General features: G+C 37.0%; 1 protein-coding gene across 1 annotated transcript; it reads left to right on the top strand.

Moving 5' to 3' along the window:
• Window positions 1–3,383: 3,383 nt before the first annotated feature.
• LOC122076849 (monodehydroascorbate reductase 4, peroxisomal) lies at window positions 3,384–19,907 on the top strand. The gene is made up of 7 exons (XM_042642440.1): window positions 3,384–3,924; window positions 5,031–5,082; window positions 9,385–9,465; window positions 16,427–16,545; window positions 16,774–16,993; window positions 17,778–17,896; window positions 19,011–19,907. Exons 1-7 carry the CDS (start codon window positions 3,805–3,807, stop codon window positions 19,740–19,742), a joined length of 1,443 nt encoding a protein of 480 aa, XP_042498374.1. The 5' UTR covers window positions 3,384–3,804; the 3' UTR covers window positions 19,743–19,907.
• The last annotated feature ends 337 nt before the right edge of the window (window positions 19,908–20,244 follow it).

The following is a 20,244-nucleotide window of genomic DNA, read 5'->3' as shown; positions in this document are numbered from 1 at the left end:
AATTATTACAAATCATTGAATATTAGGTTATGAATAGATAAATTGACTTGTAAATTGTAATAATGATGCCATTGATTTCCTTGTTCACTATACAAAACTTAGTTGGATAATTAAATTAATGATTAAGGATAATAGGGTTCGTTTGAGATTTCAATATTAGTTATCTTCATAGTAATTTGTTATCCAGTAGTTTCAATATTAGTTATCTTACAACGATAAATCATGATTTAATCATAATTATAAACTTAAAAGTGTTTTTTTGATAAAATCTTATCACTATGAGTTACATATGTAAGATTTCATTATGGTTCAAGCCCAATAATAAATCGATCTAAACCGGTATTAACCTGATATTGAAAAATCGAGATAAATCGAAATCAAACCGGACCGAGACTGAAACCAAAACAAAAATTGATCAAAAACCGAAGTTTCTTAATAGATTGGTTTTTGTCTCCCTCATTCCTAGATCGAAACCGATTCGACTCAATCGAAATCGAACCGAACCGTCCAATTGACACCCCTAATTCTTGGTAATCTAATTTAATTTATTTGATTTTGTTCGGTTTACTTCTTTGGTTCGTATAAGACTTGAGAATGTCTTATACTAACCTTAACGAAGCAAGGCATGAAAGAGGAAACAAGTAAAAATTCAAAATTGCGGGAAAAAAAAAAAAAAGCGATAATCAAAGTCTAAGGTGGAAAAAATAAAGTGAAAAATGAAAATTTATAACTTTTATTCTAGCCTTTTAAGGTCTAAAATGGTTTAGGTTTGGTTTTGATTCAATTTATATAAGTTACATTTCATTTGATTTTTAATTCCTTTAAGTTTATATTTTGTTCGTTTCTTAAACACAAAGCTGAACCAAATGGTATTTCAATTTTCAAATCCGAAGTCGAATAAAAAAATTTCAATTCAAATGGAGTCGGTTTTAAACGACTTAAAACAATTGGGGTTTTAGTTTTGATTCTAAATTAGTACATTTAAGTGTCACCGTGTGTTGTAAATTGGTTTTCGTCCGTCTTCTCTGCCACGAGTTCTGAAATAACAAATACATGAATAGACAAAAGAGAAAGTCGAAGCTTTGCTCTGAGGGGACTCTCCGATACCTAAATTAGCATGGTTGTAACAGATATGATTTTAGGACCAAGTGAGAGAAGAAAGATGAGAGAGAGAGTATTTGTATTACCTGATGCCTAGTTCCATATATAAATATATATATATATATACACACACCAATACACAAAGCGGTAGCAGAAATTCCATATTACGAATGTTGTTCCTTGGGTTAGCTGCCAAAGGAATAATATCCTAACCTCCTTTACATGTGATGTGTCTTGGTTATAGGGGTTTATAGGATTGAGATTATTTTATCTTTAACCTCTTGTCAATTAGCTGGCCTAATAAGCTGAGAGTTTACACGTATACCACCGTGAATACTGGATATCCTTCGATACTCTTTTTCATCAATTTGATGTGATGAAATAACTTTAGTTTAGTTGTTGCACTTGGGCAATCTAATAGATCTCACCTTAATGTTTTACGAAAAATAATGTCGTTTTATAGGAAAAATTTTTTTCCCTAATTGAAAAAAGAAAGAACATTCATTAACTATAAATGAAGCTTAGAACATCAATATATGAGGTGTTGCTCGATATTTGTGTTCGTTTTGTCATAGTCATATGTGCTATCCTACCCATTAAAACTATCACTTTATTGTTGAGCTTGAGACAAAAGTGGGGTATAAACAAAAATGTGTGAACATCTAAAAACAAGGGAATCACACTCCATGTTCACGGTGTGATATTACTATTAGAAAGTAACATATCTAATTATGTTGAATCACTCCAAATTTCCTTTAAGCATCATCATTCCTCTTCTACTCGCTTTAAAAAAAATATTGTACATGCCACCATATCGCCTCTTTACCTTTTCTCTTTTCCATTATCCTTACCTTCTATGTATTGGAACTAAATACGTTGGCCATTTAGAAATTCTTCAAGCTCTAAGAGATGAAATCGAACTACTTTTCAAAGAGGATATCCTTCCAACTAGTAAGGGGAGGTGATACCCGCTATTCAGTATTGGACCATCTATTGCAATCATATCAATCATATTGGGTTATTCAATAATTACTTTTAGATATCATCATGTTTTAGCCGTGTTTTCATTTTTTTAATGGATTGCCATTTCAAATATTGCTCCTATTGGACTATGTTCCTACCACCCAATGGCCATTGGTTGGCCGTGGGAGGTGGGAAGTACACGCTGGTAGCAGAGCAATCCCTCTCCCTTTTTCCTTTTTTATGTATCATGCAAGTGACATTTGCATTACACGTGTAAGCAATATCATAGTGTCATTACCTAACCTGTGCTCCTACATCTAGATACAAGTGTAGTGAAATGACTATCACATTTTCATGTCAGATTCCTCAATACATGTTCCCATTGATCATTGTGCTGATATAAAACCACACATTTGACCTTGTAGTTTTTTCTATTATTTAAATATTTTATGGGAAAATATTTCTATGAGATAGAGTAGCACGTGCAACTAGAGGGGAGGCAAAATAACCAACCCACCCCCTATGAAATGGAAAATAGTTATTCCGTAGATGCTTTCTCATGAAATCTTAATTAATCACACGCTTCTGTGCCCAAACATGATAACAATGAAAATGACCATTTGTTGCCAATGTTGGTGCCTCAATGCATGCTCTCATTGGTTCCTATGCTGATATGTAGGACCATGCGATTTTGAAATGATGCATTTTTTATCTAGTAAAAAAAAAAAAATTGATGGATTGAGAGTTGAATCGACCGGTTCAATTGATCGATCTGATTGTTGACTTTTTACGAACCTCAAATAAAACTAATCGGAGAGCAAAGACAAAGGGCAAGGGTCGATGCAACCGATCCTAAGAAAAGACATTTTCCCCTAAAAATTCATGGAGCCAACCCCCTTTGGTTTAAGATAAGGCTGTCGCTGAGTTGTTGTAGTTTTGTAGAACTGAGTCCCTGAATCATCAGATCATACCGGTCCTACATATTCGACTTTCCGCATTCACCCATCCCACCAAGGATGATGTCATATTTGGCAAATACCATCGTAAACGTCCGAAATAAGGTTTCGACCAAAATGAAAAAGAGAGGTCTATAGGCAAACCCCAAAATCGGCCGTTGTAATAGAATCTTTAATTTTTTCAACCAATCAGATACGCCAAAGAAGCTACAACATCAAGGGTATGCCGATAATTTTCCAATCCCACGACAGAAGATTCGTATCCTACGGGTTCTTCAGAGTTGGGCCTGCCTGCGTGCGTGCGTCTAACTCTGATGCTTGCCATACAAGCGAGCGAGCGAGCTCCATTGACGAGTGACTTATTTTTTTTATTTTTTGGTAAGTTCATTGACGAGTGACGACAAGACAACAATGGATGGATTACGTTGCTTGCAGGGCGATTGAGTTTAGTTTTGTTCTGATTTCTTAGGAGATAAGATAAACTGGGAAAGGATTGAATCATCAATCATCATCAGAAGGAGATTACAATCCAAAAAATTTGTCGAAGAGGGAAAGGAAGGATCAGTGTTCATTTAATGAGACGAAAGAAGCATCTGTTGATAGGAGCGTCGCAGTAGATACGTACAAATTCCTGAGTTTAATCTCTACCTTGTTATGGTCTTATGGATAGATTGAGTAAACAAAACAATATCTTCGAGCCTTGGGAGTTGGGAAGTCTGTTATTAATTATTAGGTTTCCAGAGAGAATCTTGAAAGACTGAGAATTAGAGACACAGGAAGAGATATGGGAAGAGCCTTTGTTTATGTGATTCTTGGTGGAGGTGTTGCTGCTGGTTATGCCGCTCTCGAATTTTCAAAGGCAGGAATCTCTCATGGTGAACTCTGCATCATATCTGAAGAACAGGTAAAAGCTCCTCCACCTCTCCATTTTTTTTTTTTTTCTCTATTAGATATCTCTGTTTGAAGTTCTCGTTAAGGTTCAAAGCCCCTTTCTGGGTTTTGCTCTTTCTATTCGAATCATCGCAAAATCTGATAGTTTGAATTTCTGTCCATTGTTACTCTATTCAGTTGAATTGAGTCTGAAAGAGATTCAATAGGTTAGGGCTTTATCTTTTTAATTAACTATAAGAATTTTGTTTGGGAGAAGTAATATTGAGTAAAGTCACATTTTTATTATTATTTTTTTCCTTGATTGTGAGAGTAATCGATCCTTAATTTCCTCATCTGAGCTGGGTACTCTACTTTACATACAATTTTAGCTCTGTTTAAAGGAGATAACATGACTTTCCGGTTAATAACTTCATTGCTAGTCGTCACGTTTTGAAATTGATATGTTACTAAGTTGGCAGTCGGTCCCCATCTTATTGCTAATCTGACCATTGAATTTCAAATCCTCAACCAAGTTCTGAACAAGCAGGTTTGCATCTCTACCGTAAACCAGAGAAATGGTCAACATGGCCAACACTTGGGTTAGCAACCTACGAAATGTGGCCCTAGTGGCTGATGGTTTTCTTGTGGGCTTTGCAAGTTGCAACTACCATTGAGTACACATCCAAGGAATTTTGTAGCAACCTGATTGGTTGATCCTAATTTTCTAATCATGACCTGATGAATCCTTTTCCTTTCTGCTTTTGTATGTTAGATTATGATATTTGAACTCGCTTGAGTTAATATCTGACAGAATAGTTGACAACTTTGATGGACCTTTATCCACTTTCACAGGCTACACAAAGTCATGTATATGATTATAGAAAGGGGTTTTACGTGTTGCTCAGTTTCTGAAATGGATGAGAATAAAGTGGACCTTTATCCACTTTCCTGTCTTTCTTCCATCAACTTGTTGCATGTAAATTTGTGGAAGATACATCTTCAAATTTACATTCAATTAGCTTGCCCAAAATGGAGGATATAAAATTCAGCATTGCCTCTAGACAGCATTAATGATGATCTACATTCATGCTCCTCATTTTCTTTGTCAGAACTGTGTTGATAATGTTACATTTATTGTAGGTGGCACCTTATGAAAGACCTGCACTAAGCAAAGGATTCTTACTTCCTGAAGGTAACAAAAAGAACCCTCACAATAGATGATGAATTAACTCTTCTACATCTATCGTTGGCATCTCATCCTTCATTTAGGAATGATGCAACTTAATAGAAAAGTTGTTTATATGAGTATAAATCTTAATTACAACTGTTAACAAAAATATAAGCTCATCACCTTTATATTTCTTCCTTAGGGGCTGTCAAAATCTAATACGTTAACTCAATATTCCCTATTTGGACTTATCTGTGGAATGCATCACATCGGATCATAGATGGTCCTGTCTTCCTTCACAAAGCGGAAAGCTCAAAGCATCCCCGTACCATATCTTTAATTAGGAAGTCCATCAGGATTCAGATGGCATATAACATATATAACCTGCAAACTCTACCAATCTTTTTCTGTTGATCATTTCATTTGTTTTCTAAAGTATAGATTTGGCAATGCGAAAGACAGTTGAATTTATTCTGTAGCTTGGAGAAGTACATCTGTAGCAATTGTAAGTGATAGTTTTGTGACATTTGTATTCAGATTCTTACAGAATGAAATATTTTCTGAGATAGTACCAAAGATTAAAAAAGAAATATTTTCCGATCCAATTCATATATTGACATTTTGGGAAGCAAATGTGTTGTAAGAACATTCAAAGAAAATAGATAGTTCAATCAAAATGCGACCAATTGATGTCCTCCTCATCATCCCCGTGAAGCTCAGACTCTAAAGCATGGTGTCTATGAATGAACACTGCCCTCTTGAGATGTTGTAAACTCGTCAACATCAGTACCCATTTGACTAGCTATCTCGGTGTCAGGCCTACGGCCTACCCCCAACCCGATCCATGACAAGGTCACCTCGATCCCTCACCCACTTATATGTAGGATCCTCCTCATATCATTTGAATCCACTTGGAAAATTTTGGCAAGCTTGATTGGATCTTTATCACCATATGTATTTGCTGCATCTTTTGTCTCATGCTATAATACACACAAACACCAACTGCTTCAACCGTGCGTGACCCAATCGGTTCCGTCTCTTGGAGTGAATAGTGAGAATGTACATCAATTGCACTTGCATCCTTAGGAGGAACATGTTTGGGGGAGCACCTTTATAGCTATCTATTGTATCCAAAGAAATCTGTTAGTTTGATAGATTTTTTTTAGATATGAAAATCATTGTTGATTTGTTTGGGTGTCCTAACATGTGTGTGAGGCATGTGAAGAGCAGTGAGACCCAATCCTTGGTTTTGGGTGAGACATGTGAAGAGCAGTGGTAACCAATCCTTATGAGGACAATCCTTGGGGATAAGAGTAAAGCATGTTGAAGGAGATGAAGAATTGGTGCAGATTGTCAACCGTGAAGAGCTACGGTCAATTACAGCCCGTGGAAGACCAAGAAGAGATTTAAGTCTACATCATCATAAGAAGATGTTATCTTTTATGAAGATCAAACTTAATGGTGCTTCATTTGTAATATCTTATGTAATATTGATGTAAGGATCTGAGCAAGATCAGAAAAATCCCATAAGATAGTGAGACCCAAGTGAAAACCCAAGAAGCTAGGTGGTTTAGCTTAGAGTACCAGTAGAGCTTGCTGCCATGGTCATTCGTGTGAAGTTGCAATCGATAGAGCTTAATGAAAAACTCAAGTATAGACCTGCGGACAATAATGATGGTCATCCTTGTGATTGCCCGTCTAAACAGAATCTTGGTTAGCTGAGTTCTTTGTTTCTGCGGTCATTGTGATGGCATGCTGTCAACCTTGAACAACATTTATTGATTCAAAAGTGGCAGTTTGAATCATTAAATGAAGGAGCTTAGTGGATAATCAAGTGTGAAGCTCTCAAGGCATCTTAATGATGTTTAAAAGAGCCTAACGTCTAGTTTTTGTAGATTTTAGGGAAGTCTTTGGTTAATGATGAAGTTTAATTACTTCTTATTAAAGTTCTTGAGCTTTAAATTCAAATTGATTTTGAATTGGATTAGCTTTGATTGTTAGTTTAATGGCTAGTAGTAGTTGGGTGCCTATTAAAAGGCTTAAGTCAAAGCTATAGGGACTTGAGTCTCCCACTGGTGACTTCTCACAAGATGAAGAGCTTCATGGAGATATCATGTTGAAGGAATGGGCAAGGAGATGATCTTATTAAGATGGAGATGTGCTTAAAGGATGCAATTTCAAATTTGGAGGAAGAGCTCATTTGCTGCAAAAGGTAGTGGGCTTGGAGCAAACTCACGGAATCCTTGGCTGTTGGCCTGAGTACACAATGTGAGGGACTGTGCTTGTGTGAAGGAAATCCTTGGCCATGGAGGTCTGGGTCCCAATTCGATGGGACAGTGATTGGTTGGTGTAAGGGCTTGATTTTTCGACTGGGAAAAGAATCAACTAGCAGAGAGAATCCATGATCAGGTTGACTGTGAGAGTGGATGTAGGATTGAGGAGGATCTGAATCACGATAGAATCGATTGTGTCTTTCAGTGGCTCTCTCACCTCTTTCTTATTTAAGTTTCTTTACTTCCCTTCAGTTCATTTACTTGCTTTACATACTTATATTTAAATGCTAACCTTAGTTGCAATCAGTTCATTACAAATATCACCTTCATGAATTTAACTGTTAACCTTGGCTTGCGAGTAATTGTGGTAAAGTATTGTGCAATAATATTTGAAAGAAATCTAATCCTAAATCAGCACCTAGGAGAGGTGGTAGTATTTTGGTCTTCCTTGGTACTTGAGGTTGATCATGAAGGAGCTTGATCACTTAAATTCATGTTCATGGGATTTGATGTTGATCATTGAATAAGTGATCACTCAAAGTTGTGAGATGGTTTCAATGGAAGAGGAAAATCTCACACCCAATTCACCCCCTTCTTTGGCGTTGCCATTCAATCTAACACTATCTTTCTTAAGTTAGGTGCATCACTCCCATAGAGCATCCACCATTCACCTGCATTAGAGTATTAAGATTGTTCATGTTAAGTGAATGCACTTGGTACATTTGTATATCAATCAATTGAATAGAGACAAAACGACAACTAATGCAGTGGGCATACTAGTAGCTGTGGTTTCTTGACTAGACTTTGCAGTTGCATGACAGAAAGTCCCAAGCGCATCCCTGAAGGTCATCTATACTCATTTTAAACATTGGTAATGTTTGCATTAGTACAAAATCGAGTGATCACATTTCTTATAAATACTCAACAAACTACAAGTCTCACCTCATTATTACAATTGGACTGTATAGCTGGATTTGGCTCCAACTTGGCCACCACAAAATGAATAATACTATAGGGCACACTACCGCTAGCCATTGCATGTAGTCGGGCCCTTGGTTGTTGCCTTCGTTTTCACTGTTTGCTCAGTAAAACCCCTATCAATAATAGGTCCAACTGGTGGGGAAGGAGGCTTTTTTGCAAAAATTAATTTTTGGGAAAAGTGATATACCTCCAACTTTGAATTTTACACAAATCTTCCAACAATGCAGCAAATCGTCATTTTTAATGTGTTCCTCTACTGTACTTCCCAAGTACTTGTTCCATGCTAGTACGTGAGTAACTAGCCAAAAAATAGAAAAACAAGAGTTTTTGGAAGGTTTACTGACAAAACCTGTGAAATGGGCCGAAATATTTGACCCATTTTGTTCAAAACTTAAATTTTTATAACTTAAGCACAGTAATGTTTCGACCAAAACATTGGCGAAACGAAATATTTGACCGAAATTTTGAACGATATCTGTACATTTTCCTGTATCGCACATCATTTTGAAATTTTGCAAAATCTTGAACCATGCAGAAACCTTGACAACAAAAGCATGTTGATCATTAAATAAAACAGTAAAAGGTAACTCTTGTTCTTAATTATCAGGGGGGAAGCACGATAAGAAAGGCAGTTCTTGTTCTGTAGGAACTAGGGCCATTTCTAGAGAGAACATTAAACATATAGGCTGTTTTTTTTTAACTGGGTAAGTGAGAATGTTTGAGACCCTCTCTTCCTATAAATGCACACATTGACCTCTATGTCAACCAGGAAGATAAACTCACTAATATGGTTAGGGGAACCTCAAGAAAATCAGAAACCAGTTTCAGAGACTTGCTTGTATTTTGAGGTTTGTTCTAAGGAAATGAGAAAAACATATCGATGCATTTGATGACTATATTTTCTTTGCTTTACCTGTAGCATTGTTCAATGTGAACCTGTTTATTGTACAAGGAGAGAAAACAAAATCCATGAATAACTGAGCATTTGTTGTTTAATCTTCGTATATGTAGCATGCATGCAAGTATAGTTAATGTTGTACAACTTATGGTTGTGACTTGTGATGCCTTGCAGATCCGGCACGTCCCCCATCTTTTCATACGTGTGTTGGTGCAAATGAGGAAAGGTTGACACCAAAATGGTACAAGGAACATGGTAATTTTACATGTAATTACCCTTGTTGGTGACAGTGTCTTTTGCAATATATTATTTTCTAGTGTGATTTCTTTAGAAGAGCTATATAGCTATCCTTTAGCATCCTGTTTCTCTGTGTTTTATTTCCTTGACTTTGAAATTACTCCATACATGATAAAGAAATTGTTTAACTCATACGTCAATTTATCAGACTTATGCTTAACTCGGTTTTGAATTTGGTTTCTAATTAGCCTTAAGGGATATGACACATATGCTTGAGAGGTGTTTACAACAAAAGATTGTAACTTCACAGTCTAAGGTTTCTAAACACCAAAGTTGGGCAATAGATATGCGGTGCAAGTGGATGTGCAGTTGGGATTTAGTTAGGCTGCCTGAATTAAAATTAGATATGCCAGTGTTTGTATTTCTTGTATACTTAATTTTGGTTTCTCCTTTGTGCTGAATTTCTTTACTCCTTGGATGAATGTAAGTCATTGTAACTTTACACTCCTTGAGTTCTTAAACATGAAATGTGGACAACAGAGATGCAATACAACTGGATATTTGTACGTCGGACTTCTTTTCAATACTTCAATACAATGTGTGGACATAGATTTTTCATAACCTGTATATGCGAATATTTGCATCTTGAATATTCTTTTTGGTTATTTGCAGTAATGATTATTCTCTATTTATTTATTTTTTAAGACTAAAATAAAAAAAAAAATATGATGGCCAAAGCAAATGAGAGGGGAATAACTCCTTAATGTAGAATTTCTGAAATGCATAAGCTATGTTTGGTTGCAAGGGAAATTGATGGGAAAGGAAGTGAAAATTTTCAAACTTAAAAAACAAATTTTGTAGTCAATTCCCCATGTGTCTATATCGTTAATTCCAAATGATTCCACAATTTCATTTTTTGCTGTTAAGATATGTACCACGATATGGGGAGTGTCCCTATTGTGGATGAGTTTTACTTCCTTGCTTTAGTTTATTTCTTTCCCTAGTTAGGATAGATCTCTACTTACTAATTAGGATAGACTTCCTATTTTATCTTGCTTGTGGCACAAGGACTTAGTTTCCTAGTTTGACTGTACTACTTTGGGTGCTAATAAATATTGATGGTAGGGGGACTGGGAAATACAGTTGGCTGCTCCCCTCTTGCAGTCTCTCTTCTCTTCTTCTCTCTCAATCTCTTTCTCTCTTCTCTTACTCTCTCAAGTTACTGGTTACAGATCTTGGGTTTGTTACATGGTATCAGAGCTGTAACCAGTAGCAGTTTTGAGAGTCGTTCCAAGGTCTTTTGCATCTGATGAAACCCTAGTTCTTATAAAAAGAAGAACTAGGGTTTCCATGAAGATTGTTTGTATAAATAACCTATCTGCTGCTAATGCTACTGCTACTGATCCCCGTGGTTGCTGATTTCTGCTATCGTTTCTGTTCCAAGCCTCCATCTGCTGCTGCGATTTTATTATTAGTTGCTGGAATATTGATGTCGATTTGCTGCTCTTATGCCTTCTCTCCTGCGGACTGTTGTGTTGATCCCAAATCTGAGTTGTACGCTGCTGAATATATTTGCTGCTGGGATTTTCCACTTCTTCCAATCGATTTCTACTCTCAATTGCTGCTCGCCTACCTTCCGTAATTGAGTTTCTGCAATAACTGCTGCTATCGATTTGGTTCTTCATCTCCCACCAAGTTTTGCTTGCAGAATTTATATTTCTCTCTTAGATTGTCTTTGGGGCCTGCGATTGTGTGCTTTCAAGAGGCCTTGCGTGAGGATCTTAACCCCTAAATTTCAGTTGGATTGATTGCTATTTGGGATTTCTCACCTGGAGTTAGGCAGGACTTTTGCTGGTCGTCGTGGTTTTCGTGAGGTTGAAGATAACCTAATATGTTAATTTCTGAAATCTCTGGTCATTATGTTGTTGATCCTGGTTTCTCCTCTCTCGATTCAGGCTCAGGCAAAGTCCTCTATCACTGATTTCATTTGCGTGACTGTGACTACCAAAGTCTCTTTCCTTCTTCATTACGTACAAGTTGAGTCGGTGAAGTTTAAGAAATATTTGTCTAATTTTTTCTTTTATTTATTGCTACCCTCTATATTACCCCTAACTCTCTCATTATTTACCACTTACCCTTACTTTATGGCCACCCAAGCTGTGAATCGGTGAAGTTTTTTTTTTTTTCTTTATTTATTGCTGCCCCCCACTGACATTCCACAACTGGTTGCCATAAAAACACCCATCTCCTCTTGTTACCTTTTTTTTTTGTTTAATGCTTCACTCCTATTGCCATAATTAATGCCCCTCTTATTTACATCCTGCCATTGAATTATTGTGCCTTCCAAGTTTGCATGTATTCCATAAATATTAATCCCCTTTGTGTCCCACTTTTTTTGCTCTCACCTTCTTTGCTTTCAAGTTTACCCCTTCTTTGATTTTGGTTTTTCCTATAATTGAAATTCAGTTATTTACCGTCATTCCATGCCTACTTTTTCTTTACCAACAGCCCCTTGCAAATTCTGGTTTATTACCAATTACCAAATTACTACTACATCATTGGAATTGGGTTCTATTTCTCTTGGCTGGGCCCATTATTGGGTTCCAAACCGAGATTGTGTGGATTAATTACAGATTTGCCATTTTTGGGCACATAGCACCCAATTTAGGGTCTTGGACCCCTAGATTGCATCAGTTTGGCTTATAATTTTTTGGAAAATTGGTACTTGCATGGAGATAATTTGTTATAGTGCGAGGGAGATTGAAAATTATTTTTTGCTCTTGATTATGGGATTATATGTATTGCTCAACCTTTGAAATGCTAATTATTGGACATTGTATGTCCACGTGTGATGCTACATGTGAGGGGGAGATTGGAATTATTATATACTCAATTGGAGTTCTTATATTATCTACATTATTCTGGTACTTGTTACCTTGGCACCCTGATGCTGCTACTTGCTTACCCCAACACCCGATACTGCTACTAGCTTACCCCAGCACCCGATGTTGCTACTTTCTTACCTCGGCACTTAATGCTGCTACTTGCTTATCTCGGCACCCTGATGTTGCTACTTGTACTTCGGCACCCTAATGATGTACTTGCTTACCTCGGCACCCGATGCTACTACTTGCTTATCCCGACACTTGATGCTGCCTATTTGATACTCGGCAACCTGATGCTACTACTTGGTCCCCAACAACCTAATGTCGATATATGCTTACCCCCCAACCCATTGTTGCTACTTCCTTACCTAATACTTGCCTTCCTTGGGAAGCGCCTTTGATGCTACTGACTTTATGATGTGGATGATTGGAGTTCTCTCTGTGCTCTCTAGCGTTTACCACTACTACTCAAGACCGGTGTTATGTTTAATTTTCTATTCTTGTTGGTCCACGCTGGAAGTTTTCTTTTGATATATGTATACTCTAGCTTGAGGGGGAGTATTAAGATATGTACCACGTCACCACGATATGGGGAGTGTCCCTATTGTGGATGAGTTTTACTTCCTTGCTTTAGTTTTTTTCTTTCCCTAGTTAGGATAGATCTCTACTTACTAATTAGGATAGACTTCCTATTTTATCTTGCTTATGGCACAAGGACTTAGTTTCCTTGTTTGATTGTACTACTTTGGGTGTTAATAAATGTTGATGGTAGGGGGGGACTGGGAAATACTCTCGGCTGCTCCCCTCTTGCAGTCTCTCTTCTTTTCTTCTCTCTCAATCTCTTTCTCTCTCAAGTTACTGGTTACAGATCTTGGGTTTGTTACATTTGCATCCAAAACCCTTTGCATAAAATGTAGAATTAAAATTATATGTAAAATGTATCATTACTAAATATGGTAAAAAAATTAAATAGTTCATACAATCACAAGGGGTCACATGGGGTTATGACTACAAAAGTTTCTATTTGAAGTTTAAAATTTTCACTTCCCTTACCTTTAATTCCCCTTGCAACCAAATGGAGGGGGGGAAAGGGCTCATTAGGAAATGATAGATTATATTGCGAACTCTTTTACTGCTTGTTTTAGGCTAGTAGGGAACAGCTGGTCATTCAAGAAAAGATGTTTGTCAACCCATACACTTGGTGAAAAACTGTAATAGCTTTAAAGAACATCAATGTAGAATGAGAGATAATTCTGAATTAAAAAAACAAAAACAAAAAAAAACTCAGCACTCATGCATACAAAATGTTTGATGAGGTGAGTCTCTAAATCTATCCAGGCCCAACTAGAGGTCCATTTCTTGTGCACCAAGGACATCTAAGTATATAACAACCCCCTCAAGTCTTCAGAAAATTGGTTAGTAGATTTGGTGTTTAGGCAGGTTTTGGATCTTTGCTGTGACATGACTGAGATCATGTTTAGCTGTCCCAATATCTAGCAAGGACATGAAGAGGATAGGGTATGAAAACTTGAATATCCAACAAGATCTGGCTAATTTAGGTTTGGGTTTTCAGTGATAAGGTTCTCATTAAGGGTTCATTTTCATCCTGATAGTGATGGATTTTGTTGTATTTGACTGGAAGGAAATTTAAGTTTGAAGTTTCTGGTGAGGTGGATCAGGTGACTTAAAAGAATGGTGAGGAACTGAGGATGTTTCATCTCTGTACTTACTGTTAGAAGAACAATCACAAAAACTAACCTTGCCTTGCATTTACTTCATTTACTTTTGAACTATGGTTCTCTGTTAGTCATTATTGAGTCTTATGTAAATAAGCAGCATGGCTATTATTTTTTCTGAGTCCATTTTTGTCCATCTTTTATGCTCAGAACTGTATTGGATCACATTATCCATGGCCTTGTTGAACCATAGCATAAAGATAATGTAGAAATATGGTGGAAGAAGGTTCTCTGAAGGCTTTGTCCCCATATGGTTTTATGGAGGTTTAATTTTCAAAATGTTTCGTGTCTATGAGTTGCTTTGTTCCTTTGAGGGCTTCGAGGGACTGAGTTATTATCAATGTATCTACTCTTTCTGCAATCTCTGAAGGAAATTATTGTTTCTTCAAAACATGATAGTAGGATCACACCTTATAATTAAATGTTTTCTCTTGATCCCTGGTTCTGAACTAATAATCATAAAAAGGTGCTTTGCTTTTGTATTGGCTTCTAATTAAGATCCTTGGGACATGCTAGAATGCAGAAGGTTGTATTGGAAGCTTTCCCTTATATTTGTTTGGTGCATAATTTCACAATGGAATCTGTAGATCACATATTCGTGCATTGTCCCTTATGCTTCTTATTTAAGTCACTTCTCAGGTGCATTCTTGGGATACCCACAGTTCTTTGGTGCTCTTGGAAAATAAGATTTTAGTTATTATGTTGCTGGTATTTCCTGGCCACTTCTGGGGCATGGACTAATGGGATGGAAAGGGAATTTGAAGGAAAATTGTGATTATGATGAAGACTGTGTATTGGGTGGCTATGGCTGCTCAATGGGTTGGTTTATTCCTTCTTTTATCATTTTTGAGGTCAGACTGCATGATGCTGTATGTTTTTTGGTCCAGGTGGTGGAGAATTGAATACAGCTGAGGCTATAGTATACTTCAGGGTCTTAAGTTTACATGTTCCCTTTTGGAAATAGAAGTATCAGGACACTCAATCATTGATGGAAGTTCCACTAGTGTCTGTTTGGTTCCTCAAGAGTATAAACTGCTGTGAAAACTCCTGATTTCATTAGGTAAAGTGGTGCAAATCGGCAATCAACGTAGTTGTGTGTCTCCGTGTTTTGATTCCTGCGACCTATAGGAATTCAGCCTCACCTAAACTTTTGGGGTTTGAATCCTTATATGAAGCATTGGAATGCAGGTAATGAAAGTCCAAGTGGACAGCTTATGTTTACTTCATCCGAAATCATTAATTACTAAACTAATGGGAGCTTCAACCCCCATCATTCAAATTAACTATTATTTCTTTTGGAGGAATCCTTTGTGATTATTTATCATGCTCATAGAGGCTAGGAGCTTAGTCCCTTAGGCTGGTCAGTGTGCTAATTGATACACTTTCTAGGAATGGGGTTTGTTTTTATGGATTCTGAACGTTTCTTTGTTGGGCTGTGGTGTTGACCCACCTGCAAGAAACAACCTTGCATCGTTCTACCCCAACCTGGCTTTGATACCATTTCTGTCATGACCCAAACCCAGATACGGGTAAAGGTACAGAGCACACGGGCGCTGATCAAATGATCAATAACACTTACAACATCATGCACAATAAACTCATCAAATTTAAGTCTCAACGATAATAATCAACCATTTATAAATCTCAAATAACTCTTGCTCGTGGCATTCTAATGTATTTCTCAGTTAAACTTCAAATCCAATTATCAGAGTTTACATCTCAAATTTACGCTACTACATTCACCAAAGAATATAGAAATAAAAAATAATAAAGGAGTCTTCTAGTCACCCTCAAACTCCGATCCAAGTGTCCTCCATCCCAATCATCTGTGGTGTTAAAATAATGGGGGAGCTCGACAGCCTAGTAAGAATACAACATCGTAACAACAATCAAAACCGCAGAGGTTTTTAATCAACACTTTTAGTTTTTTTCAAATAACTTCTTTAATAAAATACTTCAATTTATTGTTTCCAAAAGGACAGCAATACCTAGGCTCCAGGGACCACTCTCTCTTTCCGCTTCTTTTTCCCTTTTTTTTTATTTTTTTATTTTTTTATTTTTTAAAATAATTATTTGAGTGGAGAAAGCACATAGGCTTTGAATTTTGCATTAACGTTGGAGTACTATGAACGGGTGTTGGTCATCAATGGGAACTCCTCATCGTTGCACCTTATGGAATTTTCTGACTCAGTGTTTCTCAAACCAACTACATATTTAATTGCCGGTTAACTAATTCTTTTGACTACCCTATCAATTTATCCAACTACTTTATCTTATGTATAAGGACAGTTTGGTCCTGCTTAACTGTGATGTATTTGTCTTTCCCAATATGGCTACTAATTGTGATCATCATTACAGGAATCGAATTGGTTCTTGGAACTCGAGTTAAATCTGCTGATGTCAGGAGGAAGACTTTGCTAACAGCTGCTGGAGAAACTATAAGTTATAAGATTCTTATCATTGCGACAGGTGCTCGGGTAATGAATCTGGTCTTTGAATTATCTCATTCCCTCTCATTTGCCTTGACTAGGAATATTGACCTAAAGAAAAAATGTGCAAGATTTTCCCTAGAACCTAGTAATATTGATATAAAATCTCGGTTTTGGGACTTGAACCTCAGCACGGTGGTGATGAGGCCAACCAATCAAAGAAGGAATGGAAAAATAATGGGGGAATCTTATTTGAGTTTTATGTCTTGGGTGTAGGCTTTGAAGCTTGAAGAATTTGGAATAAATGGATCAGGTGCAGAAAATGTTTGTTATCTGCGAGATCTAGCAGATGCAACCAGGCTTGTAAGTGTGATACAATCTTGTGTTGGTGGGAATGCTGTTGTCATTGGTGGTGGCTACATCGGCATGGAGTGTGCTGCGTCTCTGGTGATCAATAAGATAAATGTAACCATGGTATTCCCAGAGGCACATTGCAGTAAGTATCATTTTCCCTTTTAATGTTAAATTTTTCTCTGTTGTTATTTTAAACCCATGTTAGTACAGCACATTCTTTGGCCATAAATAGTACTCCACACTCCATAGTCATAAATAAATTATAGTCAGAGTCTCTGCAATGATTCTAGGCTATTTTGGTCGATATAATTCTCTTGATTTTTTTTTTTGGGTGATCTCTATCCAGAAATTTCTGGATTCTCTAATTTTCGACTTTGATTTAAATAATGTGGAACTTTTCAATTTTGTCAGCCTCGAGTTACAAATGTCTCCCTTCTGTTGTCAGAGTCACACTGGAGCTAGACTTTAGGGCCGATTACATTTCTTTATACTTCTTTCTATTCTGCCATTTAGAATTTCTGCATTAATTCTAGATTCATCAATGGAAAAGCAGTTATTTTCATAAAAGCTTTCTACTCAAAGTCTGCGTTTGTGGAGAAATTTTATGCAGATCCTCAATTTCCCTGATTTTCAAGTTGTAGCTGTTATTGTTTATCCTTGTCATTGTTTCATCATTCAAGTTATATAGAAAATTTCCAGTTATCAAGAAAACTTTTAAAATTGAAGTTGGTTTCCTCAATGGATTCATGAAGGTTTTGTAACTTTGTACCCCTCATTATACTCTGGACAATAATCCTTAAGAGTCTGTTAAAAATTCGTATTCAAAAGTTTGTTGTTTCGTTCACAACATAACTTGTTATAAAAAAAATAAAATAATATTTCATTTAGACCTCTGAATTTGTCTGGAATAATTGTGATTTTTGTAGTGGCTCGTTTGTTTACACCAAAAATCGCAAGTTACTATGAGGACTTCTACAAAAGAAAGGGAGTGACGTTCCTCAAGGGAACAGTATTGTCATCATTTGAACACGACTCCAGTGGGAAGGTAACTCTCATGCTGCTACACATTCTATCCTAATGAGTAGTCTAGATTACTGTTCATGCATAACAAGCTCTTACTTTATTCGAAATGGTGTTTTTTCTGCAGTAATCTTAGTCCATCAATAAACTACCTTGTTAATTTTATTTGCGATCAACCTTCTAGTCAATATTCAATAGCACAGCTGATTTTCACAAAACTATATTGAATCAGTGCTTCTGATGCTGAAGCTAATTATGACCACACTCAACACTAATTGTTCTTTTTTCATTAATCATTATCCAGAAAAAAAATAAAAATAAAAGGCTTACTGCTGTCACCATTAGCCATTTGGAAGACCAGGTCAGCAAGTCCTTCAATCATGTAACAATATAAGAACCAGGAAATCAGTACCTGCAGGAGTTGAAGAGGAAGATGAAAGGGAAGAGGAAGAAGAAAATAAGAGAGCAGAGAGAGAGAGAGAACATGATGGGAGAAAAAGGAATCCTAGAACTCATGGTAGGATTCAGAATAGCCTTCATAAACCTAGTTCGATATAAACAAATAAGTTGGTAATTACAAGGACAGTATATAATTACAACTATACCCAACCAATAATAAAGATAACAGAAACTCCCCTATGCTATACTGTACACTCCTCCTCAAGCTAGAGCATATATATCTCCCATACCTAGCTTGGAACAACCATTAAGAAATGCAGGCCTAAACAACATCTTAGTGAACATACTCGAAGTTGATTCCCAGAGTTAACAAATGGAGTAGAAATCAGTTTCTTCATAACAACATTCCTCACAAAATGGTGGTCGAGCTCAATGTGTTCTGTCTGCTCATGGAAAACCAGATTACTAGCAATATAAATTGCAATTTAAGTTATCTTCTTTTCCTTGAAGGGCTTTTTTTTTTTTTTTTTTTTTTTTTTTTTTTTTTTTTGGGTGGGTGTGATGTTGGGTTCAGTTATGTCCCATCTTTTCAAAAATTTTGGTGATCTGAAGAATTTGGAACTTGTTATGATTTCTTCCATTTCCTTTACTTCTGTGGTCTTTTTTTTTTCATGCATCATATTACTGCTCTTTGCTTGCTTAATTTATCACTAAATGGGGATCATTCTGCTTAATTACAGGTAACAGCAGTTATTCTTACGGATGGGACTCAACTAACGGCAGACATGGTCGTGGTGGGAATTGGAATCCGTCCAAACACAATTCTTTTTGAGGGCCAGCTAACTTTGGAGAAGGGTGGGATCAAAGTGAATGGACATATGCAAACGAGCAATAGCTCAGTGTATGCTGTGGGAGATGTTGCAGCTTTTCCAGTCAAACTCTTTCAGGATATCCGTAGGCTTGAGCATGTTGACTTAGCACGGAAGTCAGCTCGGCATGCCGTTGCTGCAATTATGACACCAGAAAAGACTGGTGACTTCGACTACTTACCATTCTTCTACTCCAGAGTCTTCACATTGTCGTGGCAGTTCTATGGGGACAATATCGGGGAGGTTGTTCATTACGGAGATTTTTCTGGTAAATCTTTTGGAGCTTATTGGGTTAACAAGGGTCAACTTGTGGGATCATTCCTGGAGGGTGGAACCAAAGAGGAGTACGAGGCTATAGCTAAGGTCACCAGGCTCAGGCCCATGGTTGAGGATATTACTGAGCTGGAAAAACAAGGTCTTGGTTTTGCATTGTCAGTTAGTCGGCAACCACCACCTCCACCACCACCGCCAGTCAAAATTACCAATTCAAGCATTGTGTTGGAGACGCCGGTATACACTTGGCATGCTACAGCTGGAGTGGTTGTTGCCGCCTCAATTGCACTGTTTGCATATTGGTATGGGAGGAGACGCCGCAGGTGGTGAATTTGTCTTCTTGTTTAGAAAGTCCTAGAGCTTCCCTTTTATCTTTTTCCATTTAATACTGTTGACATTCATGTTGTAACATCCAAGGTCAAATTTACGTTACTCTGTAATCTTATCCATACAAGGGAAAGGTCTTCACCTATATTTGATGTGAAGTTCTATAAATTTTGTCTTGGGTGCTTCAGGTTTTAATATTCGAATGCCATTTTATGCCAAGCCAGGCGGAGGAACACTGTGGATTCATATTGCAATTCCCATGATACATTACACAACATGATGCATATGATCCTATCGACCTTGACTGTGCAAGTATGAGACAACGTAGATTACTTCCACTAAAATTTAGCTTGGTGGATCTTGTACATTAGTTGGGGATGGGGATGGTGATGATTTAGGATCATGAGCTTAATTCTGGGCCTACCTTTATTGGAATCTCCTTTGGAGGGCACAAGGTATATGGTAAAACAACACCACCACTCAGCCTCATCCCAACTTAATGGTT

Source organism: Macadamia integrifolia, chromosome 4 (assembly GCF_013358625.1).
Source record: "Macadamia integrifolia cultivar HAES 741 chromosome 4, SCU_Mint_v3, whole genome shotgun sequence".
Taxonomy (NCBI): Eukaryota; Viridiplantae; Streptophyta; class Magnoliopsida; order Proteales; family Proteaceae; genus Macadamia; species Macadamia integrifolia.
This window is presented reverse-complemented; position numbering and strand designations above follow the sequence as displayed.